General features: G+C 37.3%; 1 protein-coding gene across 7 annotated transcripts in view; it reads right to left on the bottom strand.

Annotated features, from left to right (window-relative positions):
- Positions 1 to 13,328, bottom strand: part of SPATA7 (spermatogenesis associated 7) — a 34,813-nt gene continuing 21,485 nt past the window's right edge. For 6 of the 7 annotated variants that reach the window (XM_027673156.1, XM_027673148.1, XM_027673162.1 and 3 more), the window contains 8 exons: positions 11,750 to 11,880; positions 6,287 to 6,759; positions 5,211 to 5,277; positions 4,682 to 4,752; positions 3,722 to 3,775; positions 2,303 to 2,380; positions 887 to 944; positions 1 to 552 (listed from right to left, as the gene is read on the bottom strand). In XM_027673156.1, coding sequence (XP_027528957.1) covers positions 61 to 552; positions 887 to 944; positions 2,303 to 2,380; positions 3,722 to 3,775; positions 4,682 to 4,752; positions 5,211 to 5,277; positions 6,287 to 6,759; positions 11,750 to 11,880 — 1,424 coding nt within the window. In that variant the 3' untranslated portion in view covers positions 1 to 60. Of the gene's footprint in view, positions 553 to 886; positions 945 to 2,302; positions 2,381 to 3,721; positions 3,776 to 4,681; positions 4,753 to 5,210; positions 5,278 to 6,286; positions 6,760 to 11,749; positions 11,882 to 13,328 lie in introns of all 7 variants that reach the window. The other variant, XM_027673177.1, reaches the window with a different exon arrangement.

The raw sequence follows: 13,328 nt of genomic DNA, 5'->3' as shown, positions 1-13,328 counted from the left end.
TTTGACAAATGGCAGTTTACCACAGAAGTAGCTTTATTCCTGTTTAAGTTTTGGCTACTATTACGAATAATCATGTGAGATCTGAAGGGCCTCTGCAAAGCTTTCCTCAAGATCATCAAGTTCCTTACTGACTTCCAAATCACTGTCACAAGCAATCAAGTTTAAAGTTGCCTCACATGTGGGTGAAGTGTCTGTGTGTTCTTCAGATTTCACACAAGAATCAGACTCTGTCCCAGCATCCATAATTCCTGCCATGTCTTCTGAAAAGTCCTCCATGCTCTCTGTCTCCTTTGACATTTCCCTGCATAATGGTGATTCACATTTGTTTGGTTCCTTTAATGATAAATCCATGGTCTCAAAGAACTCTTCACTTTTTGTTGCTTCTCTTACCCTGTGACCTTTACTGGTAAACTCGAGCTCTTCCACACTATCAAACTCTTGCAGATCCAGGGAGTCAAAGCCTTCACAGCCTTCACGGATTTGCTCTGCCTCGCTGTCTGGGCCGTATCCGAGGTCTGCTTTCAGCACATCCAACATGTGGCGCATTTTGGCCTGGGGGTAAGGAAAGAACAGAGTGACATTTCTCCAGCCCCACAGCACCTGAGCACTGCTCAAACTCATGGCTTAATTCTGACAGAAGGAAACAGAGGCTGCTCGCAATCAAGTGACTAAATTACAGAGTGGGTGTCAGCAAACTGAGTTTTTTGTCACTGTGCCTGTGACTCCTGATCTGCCATGATCCATGAATCTGAAAATCTCATTTATGGAGAGAGAGGCTTCCCACTGAGAATTCTGGTTACCTTTATCCTCAAAACTACCACTACACTTTGGAAATGTCACCTAAGTCATATGCAGAGAGAGAGACTATTACAGGGTCAACACCTACCTCATCCAAACGGTGCTTATTTTCTTCTATATGGCACTCAAACAGTTGTTCCAGAACCCTACAAATGAAAAATCAAATTATTGCACAGCAATAAAACCAACTTTCAACAGATCTACATAAATTAATGACTATAGTTTTTTTTATTTTCATTTCTTAGCTGAATGGGACCACTAAGGCTGTTTCAACTGTGCTCTGTCACAAATCTGTGGCTGGTAACCCACTGGACACGTGCTTAGCAGGCAGACCCAGTTTTGTGCAGCAGGTGGCAACCACAGGGTGATTTGTAGCACAATTCTGTTCGTGTTTGGTCTAGTGGGTCGATATGGTGGGAGATGCTAACAATCCAGTGGTGGTTCTACTGGCATGCTAAAGAATCCAAAATCTCTAAATTCCACCACAGTGGCTTACATACACAAGAGTAAATAGAAGGAAAGAGTAAAATCCAGCTTCAGTAAAAAAAATCCAGAGAAAAGTCCTCAGTCCTGAGAGTTCTCTTCCATTGCTTAAGTAGAATGAGAAAAAAAATTCTGCAGACAAAGTGTTCTGTGACAACTGAAGTACACAGTCACTGAAACACATTTCCAGGAAGTCAAGTGAATTTAATCTAGTTTGTCTACATGACAAACTATTTTTTAAAAAATAGTGCAAGAAGGGTATTAAGGGAAGACAACAAAAAAGGGCCACCCGAAGACTGCTCTCCAAATTTGCTAATTTTTTAACTTACTATACTTAACATTCTCATTGATAGCCTTGACATGAGAAGAAAAAAACAATAGAGTGCATAGACTAGAGAAACAGCTGGGGAAATTATCAACCCAGAGGAAGATCAGAATATTATGAAATTAGACTGCTTTGAATGTACAATTACAAAAGTGGGTTAAAATTCTGTACCAGAAATACTGCAGGGTTTTTCACATAAACTGAGAGTTCTTTATCAGAAAGAACTGGTATGGAAAAGAATTTAGGAGAGTACTACTCAAATACATTTACTGTTTAATTATTGAAAAAAATCTGACTTAGCAACTGGTGAACTTTTATCTAAAACAGAATGTAATCCTGGCAACCCATGTTGAAGACTGAATTTGTACTGGAACAGGAATTTTGCAAAAGAGATGCCGCAGAGTGAAATGATTTCTTCTTAGCGTTATTCCACCTATGGTTCCAGGTCAGTTTCGCACAGAAGCTTTGATCTCATGGTACATAGCAGCAGATCAAATTAGATGACCCAAAGGTATTTCACAGTTCCCCTTTCTTACACTGAGCAAAACAGAAAAGGAAACAAAACAAAAGCAAGTGGCAACTGTGTATATATATTCTTAAAGGCAAAGAAATTATTACTAATCAACACTTCCCTTTCTTACTGAGTCCATGTGTTTCTAACACAGCATTACAAAAGTGAAAACAGCGGTAACCTACCTGTTAGAAAATAGGCCAAGGCTAAGAATTTCATTTGTTACATCTTCAATGAAAGTTAAATACAAAAGCTCCTCTTCTCTGCAGGGAGAATAGAAAACCAAATGTCAAATTTTTTTAAAAAGAGACACATATGACACAATGTAGTAGGTCTAATCATCTTCATGAGAAAGGCCATTAAAAAGATTGTAGCAGCTGCTATTTTTCATAAAAGATAAGTCTATCAGGACAAACTAAACCTTTCATTCAATCTGCAAAATATGAGACTGTTAGAAAGGTTGCTATGGTGCTTTGTGTTTATGCTAACTTTCTGTTGTGGTATAATTTAGCACAGAGATCCTGAGTATGGGAATCAGCAAATCCTGGAAAGCATTCAGAACCTGTTTTGCACTCAAGAAGAAAGGGGGGCTAACTGGGAAGAAAGTGTACAACTGCAGTTTGATGCTCTGGGTAAAGGCTTCCAAAGGAGCTTCTAGAGAATCTGACTGTGGTTGAAAATTGGTAGTCCTAAATGGAAGCACAGAAAAATTTAAGTGCTTATTTGACAGCCTCCACTCCTTTCAAACACATCTCTTTGATGTACAAAATCTTTTTAGTGTGAGATATGGCTTTCACCTCTTGGAACAAATTTATCTCTATTTGATACCTCTTAAAGCCTTGTTGATGCCAATTGCTCTAAATGGGAGACGCTCTAAGTTTAGAGTTCTGCTTGAAAAACAAAAAAAAAGAAAACCTCAAAAGGAAATATTTTAGTGCTGTTTCTCTTTCATAGCATCTTTTGAAATCTCCCAAAGTATCCATCCAAACTCTACTGAATTATCCTTCAGCCTTAACAAAGAGAAAAAATGGAATACATCTTGGATGACTTTCATTACATAAAATTTGTCATCCAGACTAAAGATTATAATTTTACTTCCCTCGAGAAAGATATCTACAGCTGATCTTTGATATTGTATGCTCAAAGTTAGGCAGGAACAAGCCTGTCCTAATTACAAAGAATTAACTGACTTTCCCAAGGCCACTTGATAAAGCATTGGCCGTGTTTCTGAATATAACTCAAACCTCTTCTAATTCTCATCAAATTTCAGTGCAGAAATGTGGTAAGAATGCCCTTCAATTTAATATTTTATTTGCCAATATTTGCTTCAGAGATTACAGACCAAAACAGAAATGGAAAGTTAAACCATAGTCACTGTACAAGAAGAGAAGTCTATCCTTCTTCTGAAAATATAATGGATTGTCTTAATTTTTAGATTCACATAAAAATTTTTAAGTATTTAATAAAAATTCATAGTCATATCAATTCTGCAAATTGCGAAGTTTATTCGGAGTCCTTATTTACTGTTTCAATTCATCAGTTTTGAGGAAAGCTTTCTAGTTTGATGTTGTAAATGAGCAGAAAAATGGTTTAAGCATACTTACTGAGCCTCGACAGTCTTCCTTGGTGAAGACTTCTGAGAATTCAACGATGTCTCTCTAATCAGAAGATCAGAGGGCAAGAAAGAGAACAACATTCTAAACTCCCTTTGTACAACCTTGTATTTCATTTCCTTCTAGAGCCTTATTGTGCCACTTCCCCTTGGAAAAAAACCCACCAGAATACCCCCAAACCCTGCTCCAGGAGCAAAATCCATTGCTTACACTGAAGCCTGAAAGACTATGGTTCAAAAGTATAACAACACCTCACTAGATGCAGTGCTCAAAAGACCTCAGTGCTGCTTCAGATGCTATTTGACCTCCACTATTCATAAGAGTGCTTTTTTAACTCAGAGTACATTTTTTTCTTCAGACAAAAATGCCTTTGTATGACAAGGGCAGAGACCAAATCAGAGAGTCAGGCCAACACTTAGGTCAGCAACGAGGAGAATCAGCTCAGAGCCCTTGGGTTCTGGACTGATTTCCAACACTGCTTTTGCATTGTAGCAATATTCTAAATCTCAGTATTATGTTTTCAGAAAAAGATGTGGGAAATACTTCTGGTCTACAATTCTCACATATTGTAGATTCAAAAGGCTGGATGCCTGGAGACACTTTTTCCTAAAGGGAAATACTAATTGGAATACCAATCCAGTATTTAGTTACAGTGCGAGCTCAGATGTACAGAACTAACAGCTGTATTAACGTGACATCACTCTCACTTCTGACAAAAGTACTCATGTATTTTAGAGCTCTCTTTCTTAATTGGCTTCCCAGTGGAACTTTGTCATAAGAAAATAATGAATTTTGAAGTTGGGCCATTTATGTAAAAAACAACCAAACAGAAGTCCAGTGAGAAGAAACTTATACAGAGAAATGGTAGGGAAGGATTATGGACTAAGGACCAGCTGTATAGAAAGCAAGGAGGAACACTTCAAATATTCCTTCCTGCTGTAAATCAGGCACCTTAGGATGGCACATGGACAAGCATCTATTCCTCTGTCAGGCTCATCCACAGTATATCTTCTATCTTCACCCTACAACACAGAGGTAAAAATCTTTATTATGAGTGCAAATACATGGAAAATTTTACCGTTAAAACGAATCTAATAACTCTCTATGATTAAGCAGCCCTACGGATTTTATGTGTTTTCTGAGAAAGTCTGGGTAAACAGACAAAAAGCACACATTCTTCTGCTGAAAAGTCATGTACCAGTTATCTATGACCTTAACAGATATTTGATAGTGCACTTATAGAAACAACTGAAAAACAAATAAAGATATCTCTTCATGTGCCTCTATATTTTTCCTTATCGTTTCCACTCATTCTTCTGAAACTCTCCCTCCTCTACAGAACTAATTCATCTCATGGCAATACAGAAAACAAAACCTAAATCAGTTGCATACTGCTGAGGCAGCAATGAAGTACATACCCCATAATGATGGTGAGGGGTGTGGTTAAGAGTACCCAGATGACTGATAGATGTATTATTACCTTCAATGTTATCTTCTGCTGTTCAGTCATAACTTTTCTCCCAGACACTTTTTCTGCACAAGAAAACCTACAAAATTTAGAAAGGTATTAGATTTCCAAGTAGGCTACTTTCAAAATATGCAGGATTAGAATATCAGTGCCACTGTGGAAATTTCCTATCTGTCTGAACGGAACCTAGTACCAGACAGTTTAGAAAATTTCTGCCAGACTCGTTCACATAATAAAGCTAAGTTATAGTTCATTTTGAAGGATAACAATAGTCATTCACAGGTGATCCAAATCCATAATTTTGCTGCATATTGACAGGGGATAGCTAAATTATCCAAAATAATTGTTCAGAATTAAGAATGGAGATGATCCTAAAATTAAAAGTGCACCAGGAATATAGATGACCCCCAGCCAGAAAATCAACACTTGCAACATGGAGCCAAAGCTATCATAATTCCAGTCGTAGGAAATTCCTACTATGAGGTAGTATCAGTAAAAGTAGAACTTAATCAAAACTGTTAAATTTGCTAAGTTCAATGCAAGGGAAGGACACTAATTTTGTTTAAAATATTTCATATAAGGTATATATGAAGGTATTTAAATTCAAGTCATAAAAAGACAATGAAGAGCTGCATTCAAGAATTTAAAAAAAGGATCTTTGCATGATGTATTAATTAACAAACTGGAAAGTATGAGACTACAGGGGCAACAGTGGGGAACTACTTGCATGCTTATACTGGTTAATTCTTAACAAGACAGAAAGCACAACTATACACCAGAGAGAACCTAGGGAACAGAGAGGGAATGACTATGTGGCAGTTTGAGCCACATTAGAAATCCAAACTATTAGAAATCAAGACTATCACCAGCAAGATCCCACAGTTTGAATTTAGCAGCACTTTATATCCAATTTGTATAGATGAAACCAGTTCCTCCTTAGCTTTTGCTAAGGCATATCTAGAATAACTTCAGAACAATTATTCTGGTTTAATACAAATGTAAATGAAAGCAAAACATGCTGCTATGAAGATACTGTTATGATAACATCTAAATTCTAGAGTTTCAAAATAAAGTTTCAACCTCTGTACCTGATCACATCGGTCTGTGTCTGAACTTCCACACGCCGCTTGCGGGGCTTCTTCTTTTTCCTTCGAGCAGGAGTGTAATATCTGTACTGTGACAGGAAAGATTTAGCATCTGATATTAAGGTGCGTGGAGTAAAAGGTTTTTGGCTCTTAGTGAAGTATTCAGAGTGCCTCTCTAGAAGATCCCCGCTGCATACTTTGGGGCTGCTTCTTTGACATCTCTGGGAATGACTAGTGCTCACATCAGTGGAGTGACTACACGAAAGTCCAGAGCAGTTTCTTGGTGGCCTTGATGTACTGATACTTGAGGTTGAGTAAGATGCCCTAGGTGTATTCCGAGAGCATTTTGTGGCATATTTTACTGTACTATTGTGAACCAAGCCATGCTCGCCATAAGGAGACAGTGCTCTAGATAGGTCCTCTGCCTGGCCAGCACAGGGGAAGAGACCATCTTTGTCTTCCTCTTCCAAGAAACTCTAGAAAAAAAGAAAACAACATTTGATTGCTTTGCAAGTTACCAACTTTGCTCATGATGGTTCTCTCACCTATTATTGTTACCAACTTGGAGGTATTTTCTGTGTAAGAACTTCCAATTTTTGTAATATCAAACTGGTTTCAGAGCAGCCCCAGTACTAACAGATTTAAAAACTTAATCACAGGAAATAAGAGAGTAATAAGCAAATAGTTTATTCAGTAGCAAAACATTGGTGCTCTGTTACAGAATATTGATGCCTACATCAAACCAAGAGTTTAAGAATTTTGTATTGAGTCCAAAGGCTCAATACATTTTTAGAAGTCAAGGATTCATTGCACTGTAGCAAATTATTTTATCTGGGTATGCTCTGTTCATACCACCCAGGGAAGGTAAGGTAGACATTACTCATAATTATCCCATGCTTAAAAATTCAACATTATTCCTGAATTGTATTATGACACTGTGGTAAAGACAAGTAAGACAGAAACAGAACTAAGTGGCATCTTAAGATTTTTTTTTTTTGTTAAATGAGAAAGAACAATTAAATAGAAATTTTATTTCTGTCATAGAGAAAATTTTGAAAAATTTGCAACTTCAAAGCATAAATACCTGGACAGGGTATGCACACTCATAAATGTGCTTTACAATGTTTCTGAAAAGTCAGAAAGCACCGTACCAAAACAGCTGTTGTATATTCCTTTCCTACCTAGGATAGAGCCACGCACTGAATATTCTGTCAGTCAGGGAAAATTATGTATGATATTTTACAATCTCCAAGGGCAGGCATTCTGCAGCACTAGAAGATTAAGCCAGAGGCCTATCAGCACACAAAATTTTCTATAAACTAATTTATTTCAACCACATGTATAACTATGAAATTCTGTTACACACAACTGTGTGATGAAGAAGAGATGACTCACACTGTGTGCACTCAAACTACCTGGCACCATAACTCCCAGAGACAGTGCTTACAGTGCAGCAGTGAGGGACATAAGTTGAGGATAGTGTTATTCTGGAAAATCTCATTGCCGTACCATGCAATCAGTAAAATGCAAGGCAAAATAACTAAAATAAAAGAAGAACTGAGAAAATCCAATTCAAAACCAACAGCTAACTTTTTGAAATTATTATCATACTTTCCTTACACTTAGGCAGTTAATGTAGGTCCACATCAGCAGCAACAAAGTGCTGTAAGATTTACAAGCATGTATACAAGTAGAGGTGTTTCCTAAGAAGAAAATTCAATTTCTAAGGCCAACTGAAGTTTTTAACAAACACTTAGTATTTTAAATTGAAGCTCAAATATGATGAATATACATCTTGGGACATATAGTAAATATTATTTAGAGGAATATAAAAAATGCAGGTATTTTATCATTAAAATTAGGTCACAGATCACACTGCTGTCATACCATATATTTCCTTCACAACTATTTTCTCTCACATCAGTAAGACCTATCTACAGTATTCCAGTACCCCAATGTCCACAGTTGCTGATGCCTAATGCAAAGAGCTATTTTTTTAGTTAGCTGAAGCAAAATGAGCTCTTCTTGATGGTGTGAGCCAACTTTATTTTACTACTACAGCATAATTAAATGCTGAACTGGTAACATGCAGTTACAACGCCAAACAAATGCCTTAGCAAGCAGTATAATGAGGCTTACCAGTGTGATTGTTTGCATACAAAGTACTTGCAATGGTAGCTCAGCACTATAGAAAACAGATAAGACTGGAAAGTTTCAGAATCCACCTATATAGATGTTTTGAAAAGCTAATTCCATATCCTTCACTGTATATTATAAGTACCTTATTTCTTCTTGTAAATTTTTTACTCTGAGTGGCTAAATTAGTTCATGGAGCTGCACTATAAATCAGATTGTAGAAGCATTTGTGAGCATATGATGATTGGTTCCCTGCCCTATGCAAAAGAGTAACTAAGAAAAGGTATGAACTGATATTGGCCAATTACTCAACTACACCTCATGAAAGTGACATATTCTATTCCTCAGAAGCAGTTGAGCTGATCCTAAAACAAGACAAAGTTACAGAATTGGACCCTCTATGAATACAATCAGTTTGCATACTGGCATCAATAATAACTATTCTTCTCTTTCAAAACTATGTTCCTGTTACACTCTTTCCTTTTATGCATGTATGTGTATATACTGTGGTAGGTTCCTACTTTCATCAAATACTGTGCTATTATTAATAAGGGGTATTACTGAATGTGCATATGGAAATGTATTAATTCGAGCAACCAGCACGAGAGGTGATTGTCACTACGAAGCCTGAAAGGAAATCTGTACTGAACGTTCCTGATGAAAACAACTTTCTTTGATGTTCAGAAAGTGTTTCTGCTTTGTTTAGCCACATCTCTCACTCTGACAACTATTTCAAACACAATACATCTTCAGAGCGTTAAAAACAGTATAATAAATCTTCAAATATAAGGCATTTGAGTAGGCATTTAACATAGCCACACATGTACATTGCATACAAAATTAACAAGAGAAACCAGAAACAGTTAATGGTGTTTTGCAATCTGTATTTCATATGCACAAGCAGATGGTCCTAACTAATTCTTCAGAAAATAAAAAAGTCTCAAAAAACAGACTGAAAGGGATCTTGAAATGTCAAAGCAATGGCAACCATACTTCAAACAGTTAAAAGAGAAAATATAACCTCCTGTGAAGTAGCCTTCCTTCAACTGACTTTTGGCATGGATTAACTTCTTTTAAAACATCATTAGCAGCCAGAAATGCCTATTAATAGGATTACTTGAACATGGGATATAAAATGCCAAGTTGTTCAAATCATAGATTTTGCTCGTGGCCAGCTCAATTCAGGTTTTCTTGCTTCAGAGATAAGTCACATTGAGCTTCATCCAACTAGACCTGCTGAATAACTCAGATGAATGTTTAAAAACCCACATCAGTTTGTATAGAAAAATAAAATTCAAAATCTAAGGATTTCAGTATGCATAGGTGTCACAATATTTTCTGTCTAATTAAGTCTCTAAATACGTGCTTTAAAATTACATATTCACAAAGATACACAACCACAAAATTAGCAGCCCTTTCAGCATCTGTATCTGTAATTTAACATCCTATTTTGATTAATTTTCACACATGGTGTCACCATCATTATTACACTACATGGATGCAATTTTCTTATCTCTGATCAAAATATTCTTTGATGACAATCATTAATTATTTCAAAAAGTCAGTAATGAAGTCTAGTAAGCACTACAGAAATAACTTTCTCTGTTCACTACACATCATAGTAGATTCTCACATCACAGTAACATTACATTTACAACTACATATAAAGGTAAAGAATTCACTGTTCTGAATTCACTGAGCACTTAAACCCTTGTACAAAACTAAGAGCAGGCCAGTCATGTTCAAGACACATTACAACTATTCCGTTTCATAGTTAGCTCAGTGTATAACAAAATCCACTAACTAAATCACACAGATTTTAAGATATGTATAACATTTATTATATAATTTAGAGAAATTATTTCTTTTTGGTTTTACCAGGCACAAAGTAGAGTCTCAACTGAAAACTGATCCTGTGCTCTGCTGTAGCATTAAATAGTAATAAATGCAGGTACATGAATAATGAAAATGATGAAATAAATGCACCAAACTTGACAGAATATGTAAAAAGTGAATGCTAATGAATGAAGCCATTTGTAAAGAAGAAGTCAGGTGCATACATCAAAGCTGGTTAGCACATATTTAGCCTACAATCTAGTCAGCCATTAACACTGTCAGAATGACAAGGGTTATTATATCTTTATATACATATATATGTATGTTATTCTTAAATCGATATACATTTTACAAGAGCCACATTTTATTAGGCAAGAAGTTATACATTATGAAAGGAATTTCTAACTATTGTGTTCTTACATTTAAATGTAACAGTGGCAAATCGAGGAGAATTCTGCTTGTCTCTTTTTCTTACATGCTTCTGTTATCTTGTAAGATGTTTATTAAGCACAGGACCACATTCTTCTCTTGCCATTACCTTCTTGGAAACCCAGAGTATTCCAAGGTTGACTGCTTCAAATTTGTGCTGACTCTTACCCCAACCCAGAAATGTCCTAATTCAACAAAACAATTTTTGGAACAGTTCTACAAGCAGAGGATGTATATTCAGCTTTTTCCTAATGGCACCAGCAATAATATGATTACTGAAAAAATCCTCTACATCATATGCTTTATCAGGCATTAGGAATTTGTTTTCCAGCTGTCACTTATCAATAATATATGCTGATGGCTACAGAAATACAATTAACATGTCTAATTCATCCTCACAATGCATTAAAGGACATCTAACGATTGAAACAGAGGAACTGTCCCTTGGTGTATGAACAAGGAAATCAATGTATACTTTGGCAAATGAAATAAAGTTTAAATAGGGCTTCATTTCTAGCATGAACGTATGACAGCCCAATTACTTCCACTGCCTACCCTTCTACAAGAAGGCTCAGTTACAGTTTGCACTTAGTGACTCACTGGTGTCAGTGACACAAAATGGTGTGCCAGAACTTGAGAAAAGGAGCACTTTAGGGATCCCTCAATCTACTTCACAAGGTATTGGCTACAATGTACCACACCTGAAATGTTTCTACACCAATGCCCATAGCAAAAGGAACAAACAAGAGGAGCTCGAAGCTTTGGCGCAGTACCAGAGACTTGACATCACTGGCATAAGTGAAAGCTGGTGGGATGAGACCTGTAACTGGAGTGCCCTGTTGGACAGTTACAGGCTCTTCAGGAGAGACAAACAGGGCAGAAGAGGCAGGGGGGTGGCACTGTATGTAACAGAAGTGTTAGAATGTATGGAGCTCACAGCTGTCTATTTTCTGCTGCGTGAAATATTCCAGCCCTCACTCTGGAGCTGCTGCAGAGCAGTGATCAGCTGTTGTTATGGAAGGCAAGTATATGATATTATCTATTTAGCAAACCTAAAATACCTACCTTTCCAAAAGAGGATGGCAGCCTTCCGCTGCCTCTTGAGCTGGATCGGGAGACAGTTTCACACAAACTCATTTTCTCTTCACACCTGGCTATCTTCTTTTTCAGTTTCTCTCTTCTTTGCTGGTCAGCAACTTAGGGAAGAGACAAAAATTGTTAAATCCAAACTGAAATATTCTTTTTCTTCCTAAGTGATTTGAAAACATCATAGTGGTTTCCAATTGCTCAGTAAAGTCAGACTATTGAGATACATTCCACTTCCAACACAAAGCAATTATAAAATTTACGTCTATTCTTAGAATAAAAATAATGAAGAGTATGCTGGTAGCAGATGCTGTGCCTTAGCTTTCCTGAAGTATTCTTATCTCACAATGAACACCAGCATGTAGGAATTCCAAGATCAGAATTGCTAGCAGAGCACTCTGCTCAAAAACTTACAAGCTTGCTATCAGTTTTTTACAGCTAAAACTCTTGACTGTACTCTCATCCAGGATTTCAGAATAAAACCTATTTATTGTTAGCAAATTTGACATGCAAAAAATCCATGCTAACAGCATGGAGTAGTCTCCCAAAATGAGAAACCCACAGCCAAACAAGCAAGTTCATGTCAAGAACATAAAAAATGAAGGAAAAGTCTCAAAGGGCCACTGTTAGATCAGGACGGGGAAACTTTTATCAGTCTACACCAGTCTGCAGTCCAAGACCCCATCTGCAGCATCAGAAGATAAGTCAGATGCCATCACATAAAGTAGCCCAAAAAACAAATAAATTTTCTGTGTACAAGTCAGCTAAACCGGTCACCTACATCTGCTATCTTGCAGTCCAAAGTTTTTTATATTATGAGCACCCAGGTGTCACATATATATCATAGAATCGTTTAGGTTGGAAAAAAACCAAGATCATCAAGTCCAACCTTTGACCAACCATCAGTTTGTCAACTAAACCACAGCATTAAAGTGCCACATCCAATCACTTCTTGAACACTTCCAGGGACGGTGACTCCACCACCTCCCTGGGCAGCTCATTCCAATGCTTGACAAGCCTTTCCGTGAAGAAATTCTTCCTTATGTCCATCCTGGACCTCCCCGGCCCTGTTTAAGACTATTTCCTCTCTTCATGTCACCAGTTCCTGGCAGAAGAGACTGACCCCCACCTGGCTACACCCTCCTTTCAGGTAGTTGAAGAGAGTAATAAGGTCCCCTCTCAAGCTCCTTTTCACCAGGCTAAACAACCCCAGCTCCCTCAGCTGCTCCTCATAGGACTTGTGCTCCAAACCCTTCACCAGCTCCGTTGCCCTTCCATGGACATGCGCCAGCACCTCAATGTCTTTCTTGACGTGAGGGGCCCAGAACTGTACACAGCATTCAAAGTTCACAAAGTTGAAAAATCCAAATGAGGCTGATAAAAACCATTAATAATTTCATTTCCAAACAGGAAAAAAGGAGGGTTTATATAACAAGCACACTTTTAAAGTCTGTCTGCTCAATGAAACCTGTTTTAACTCCTGACCACATTTCTCAGTCACTTAACACAGCTCCACAGTGATCAGACACATAGAAAGGCCTTTCAGAATTTCTTCTTT

This window comes from Neopelma chrysocephalum, unplaced genomic scaffold (genome assembly GCF_003984885.1).
Source record: "Neopelma chrysocephalum unplaced genomic scaffold, ASM398488v2 Primary Assembly neopelma1_24, whole genome shotgun sequence".
NCBI classification, from domain to species: Eukaryota; Metazoa; Chordata; class Aves; order Passeriformes; family Pipridae; genus Neopelma; species Neopelma chrysocephalum.
The sequence above is the reverse complement of the archived record's forward strand: the minus strand, read 5'-3'. Positions and strand labels throughout refer to the sequence as shown.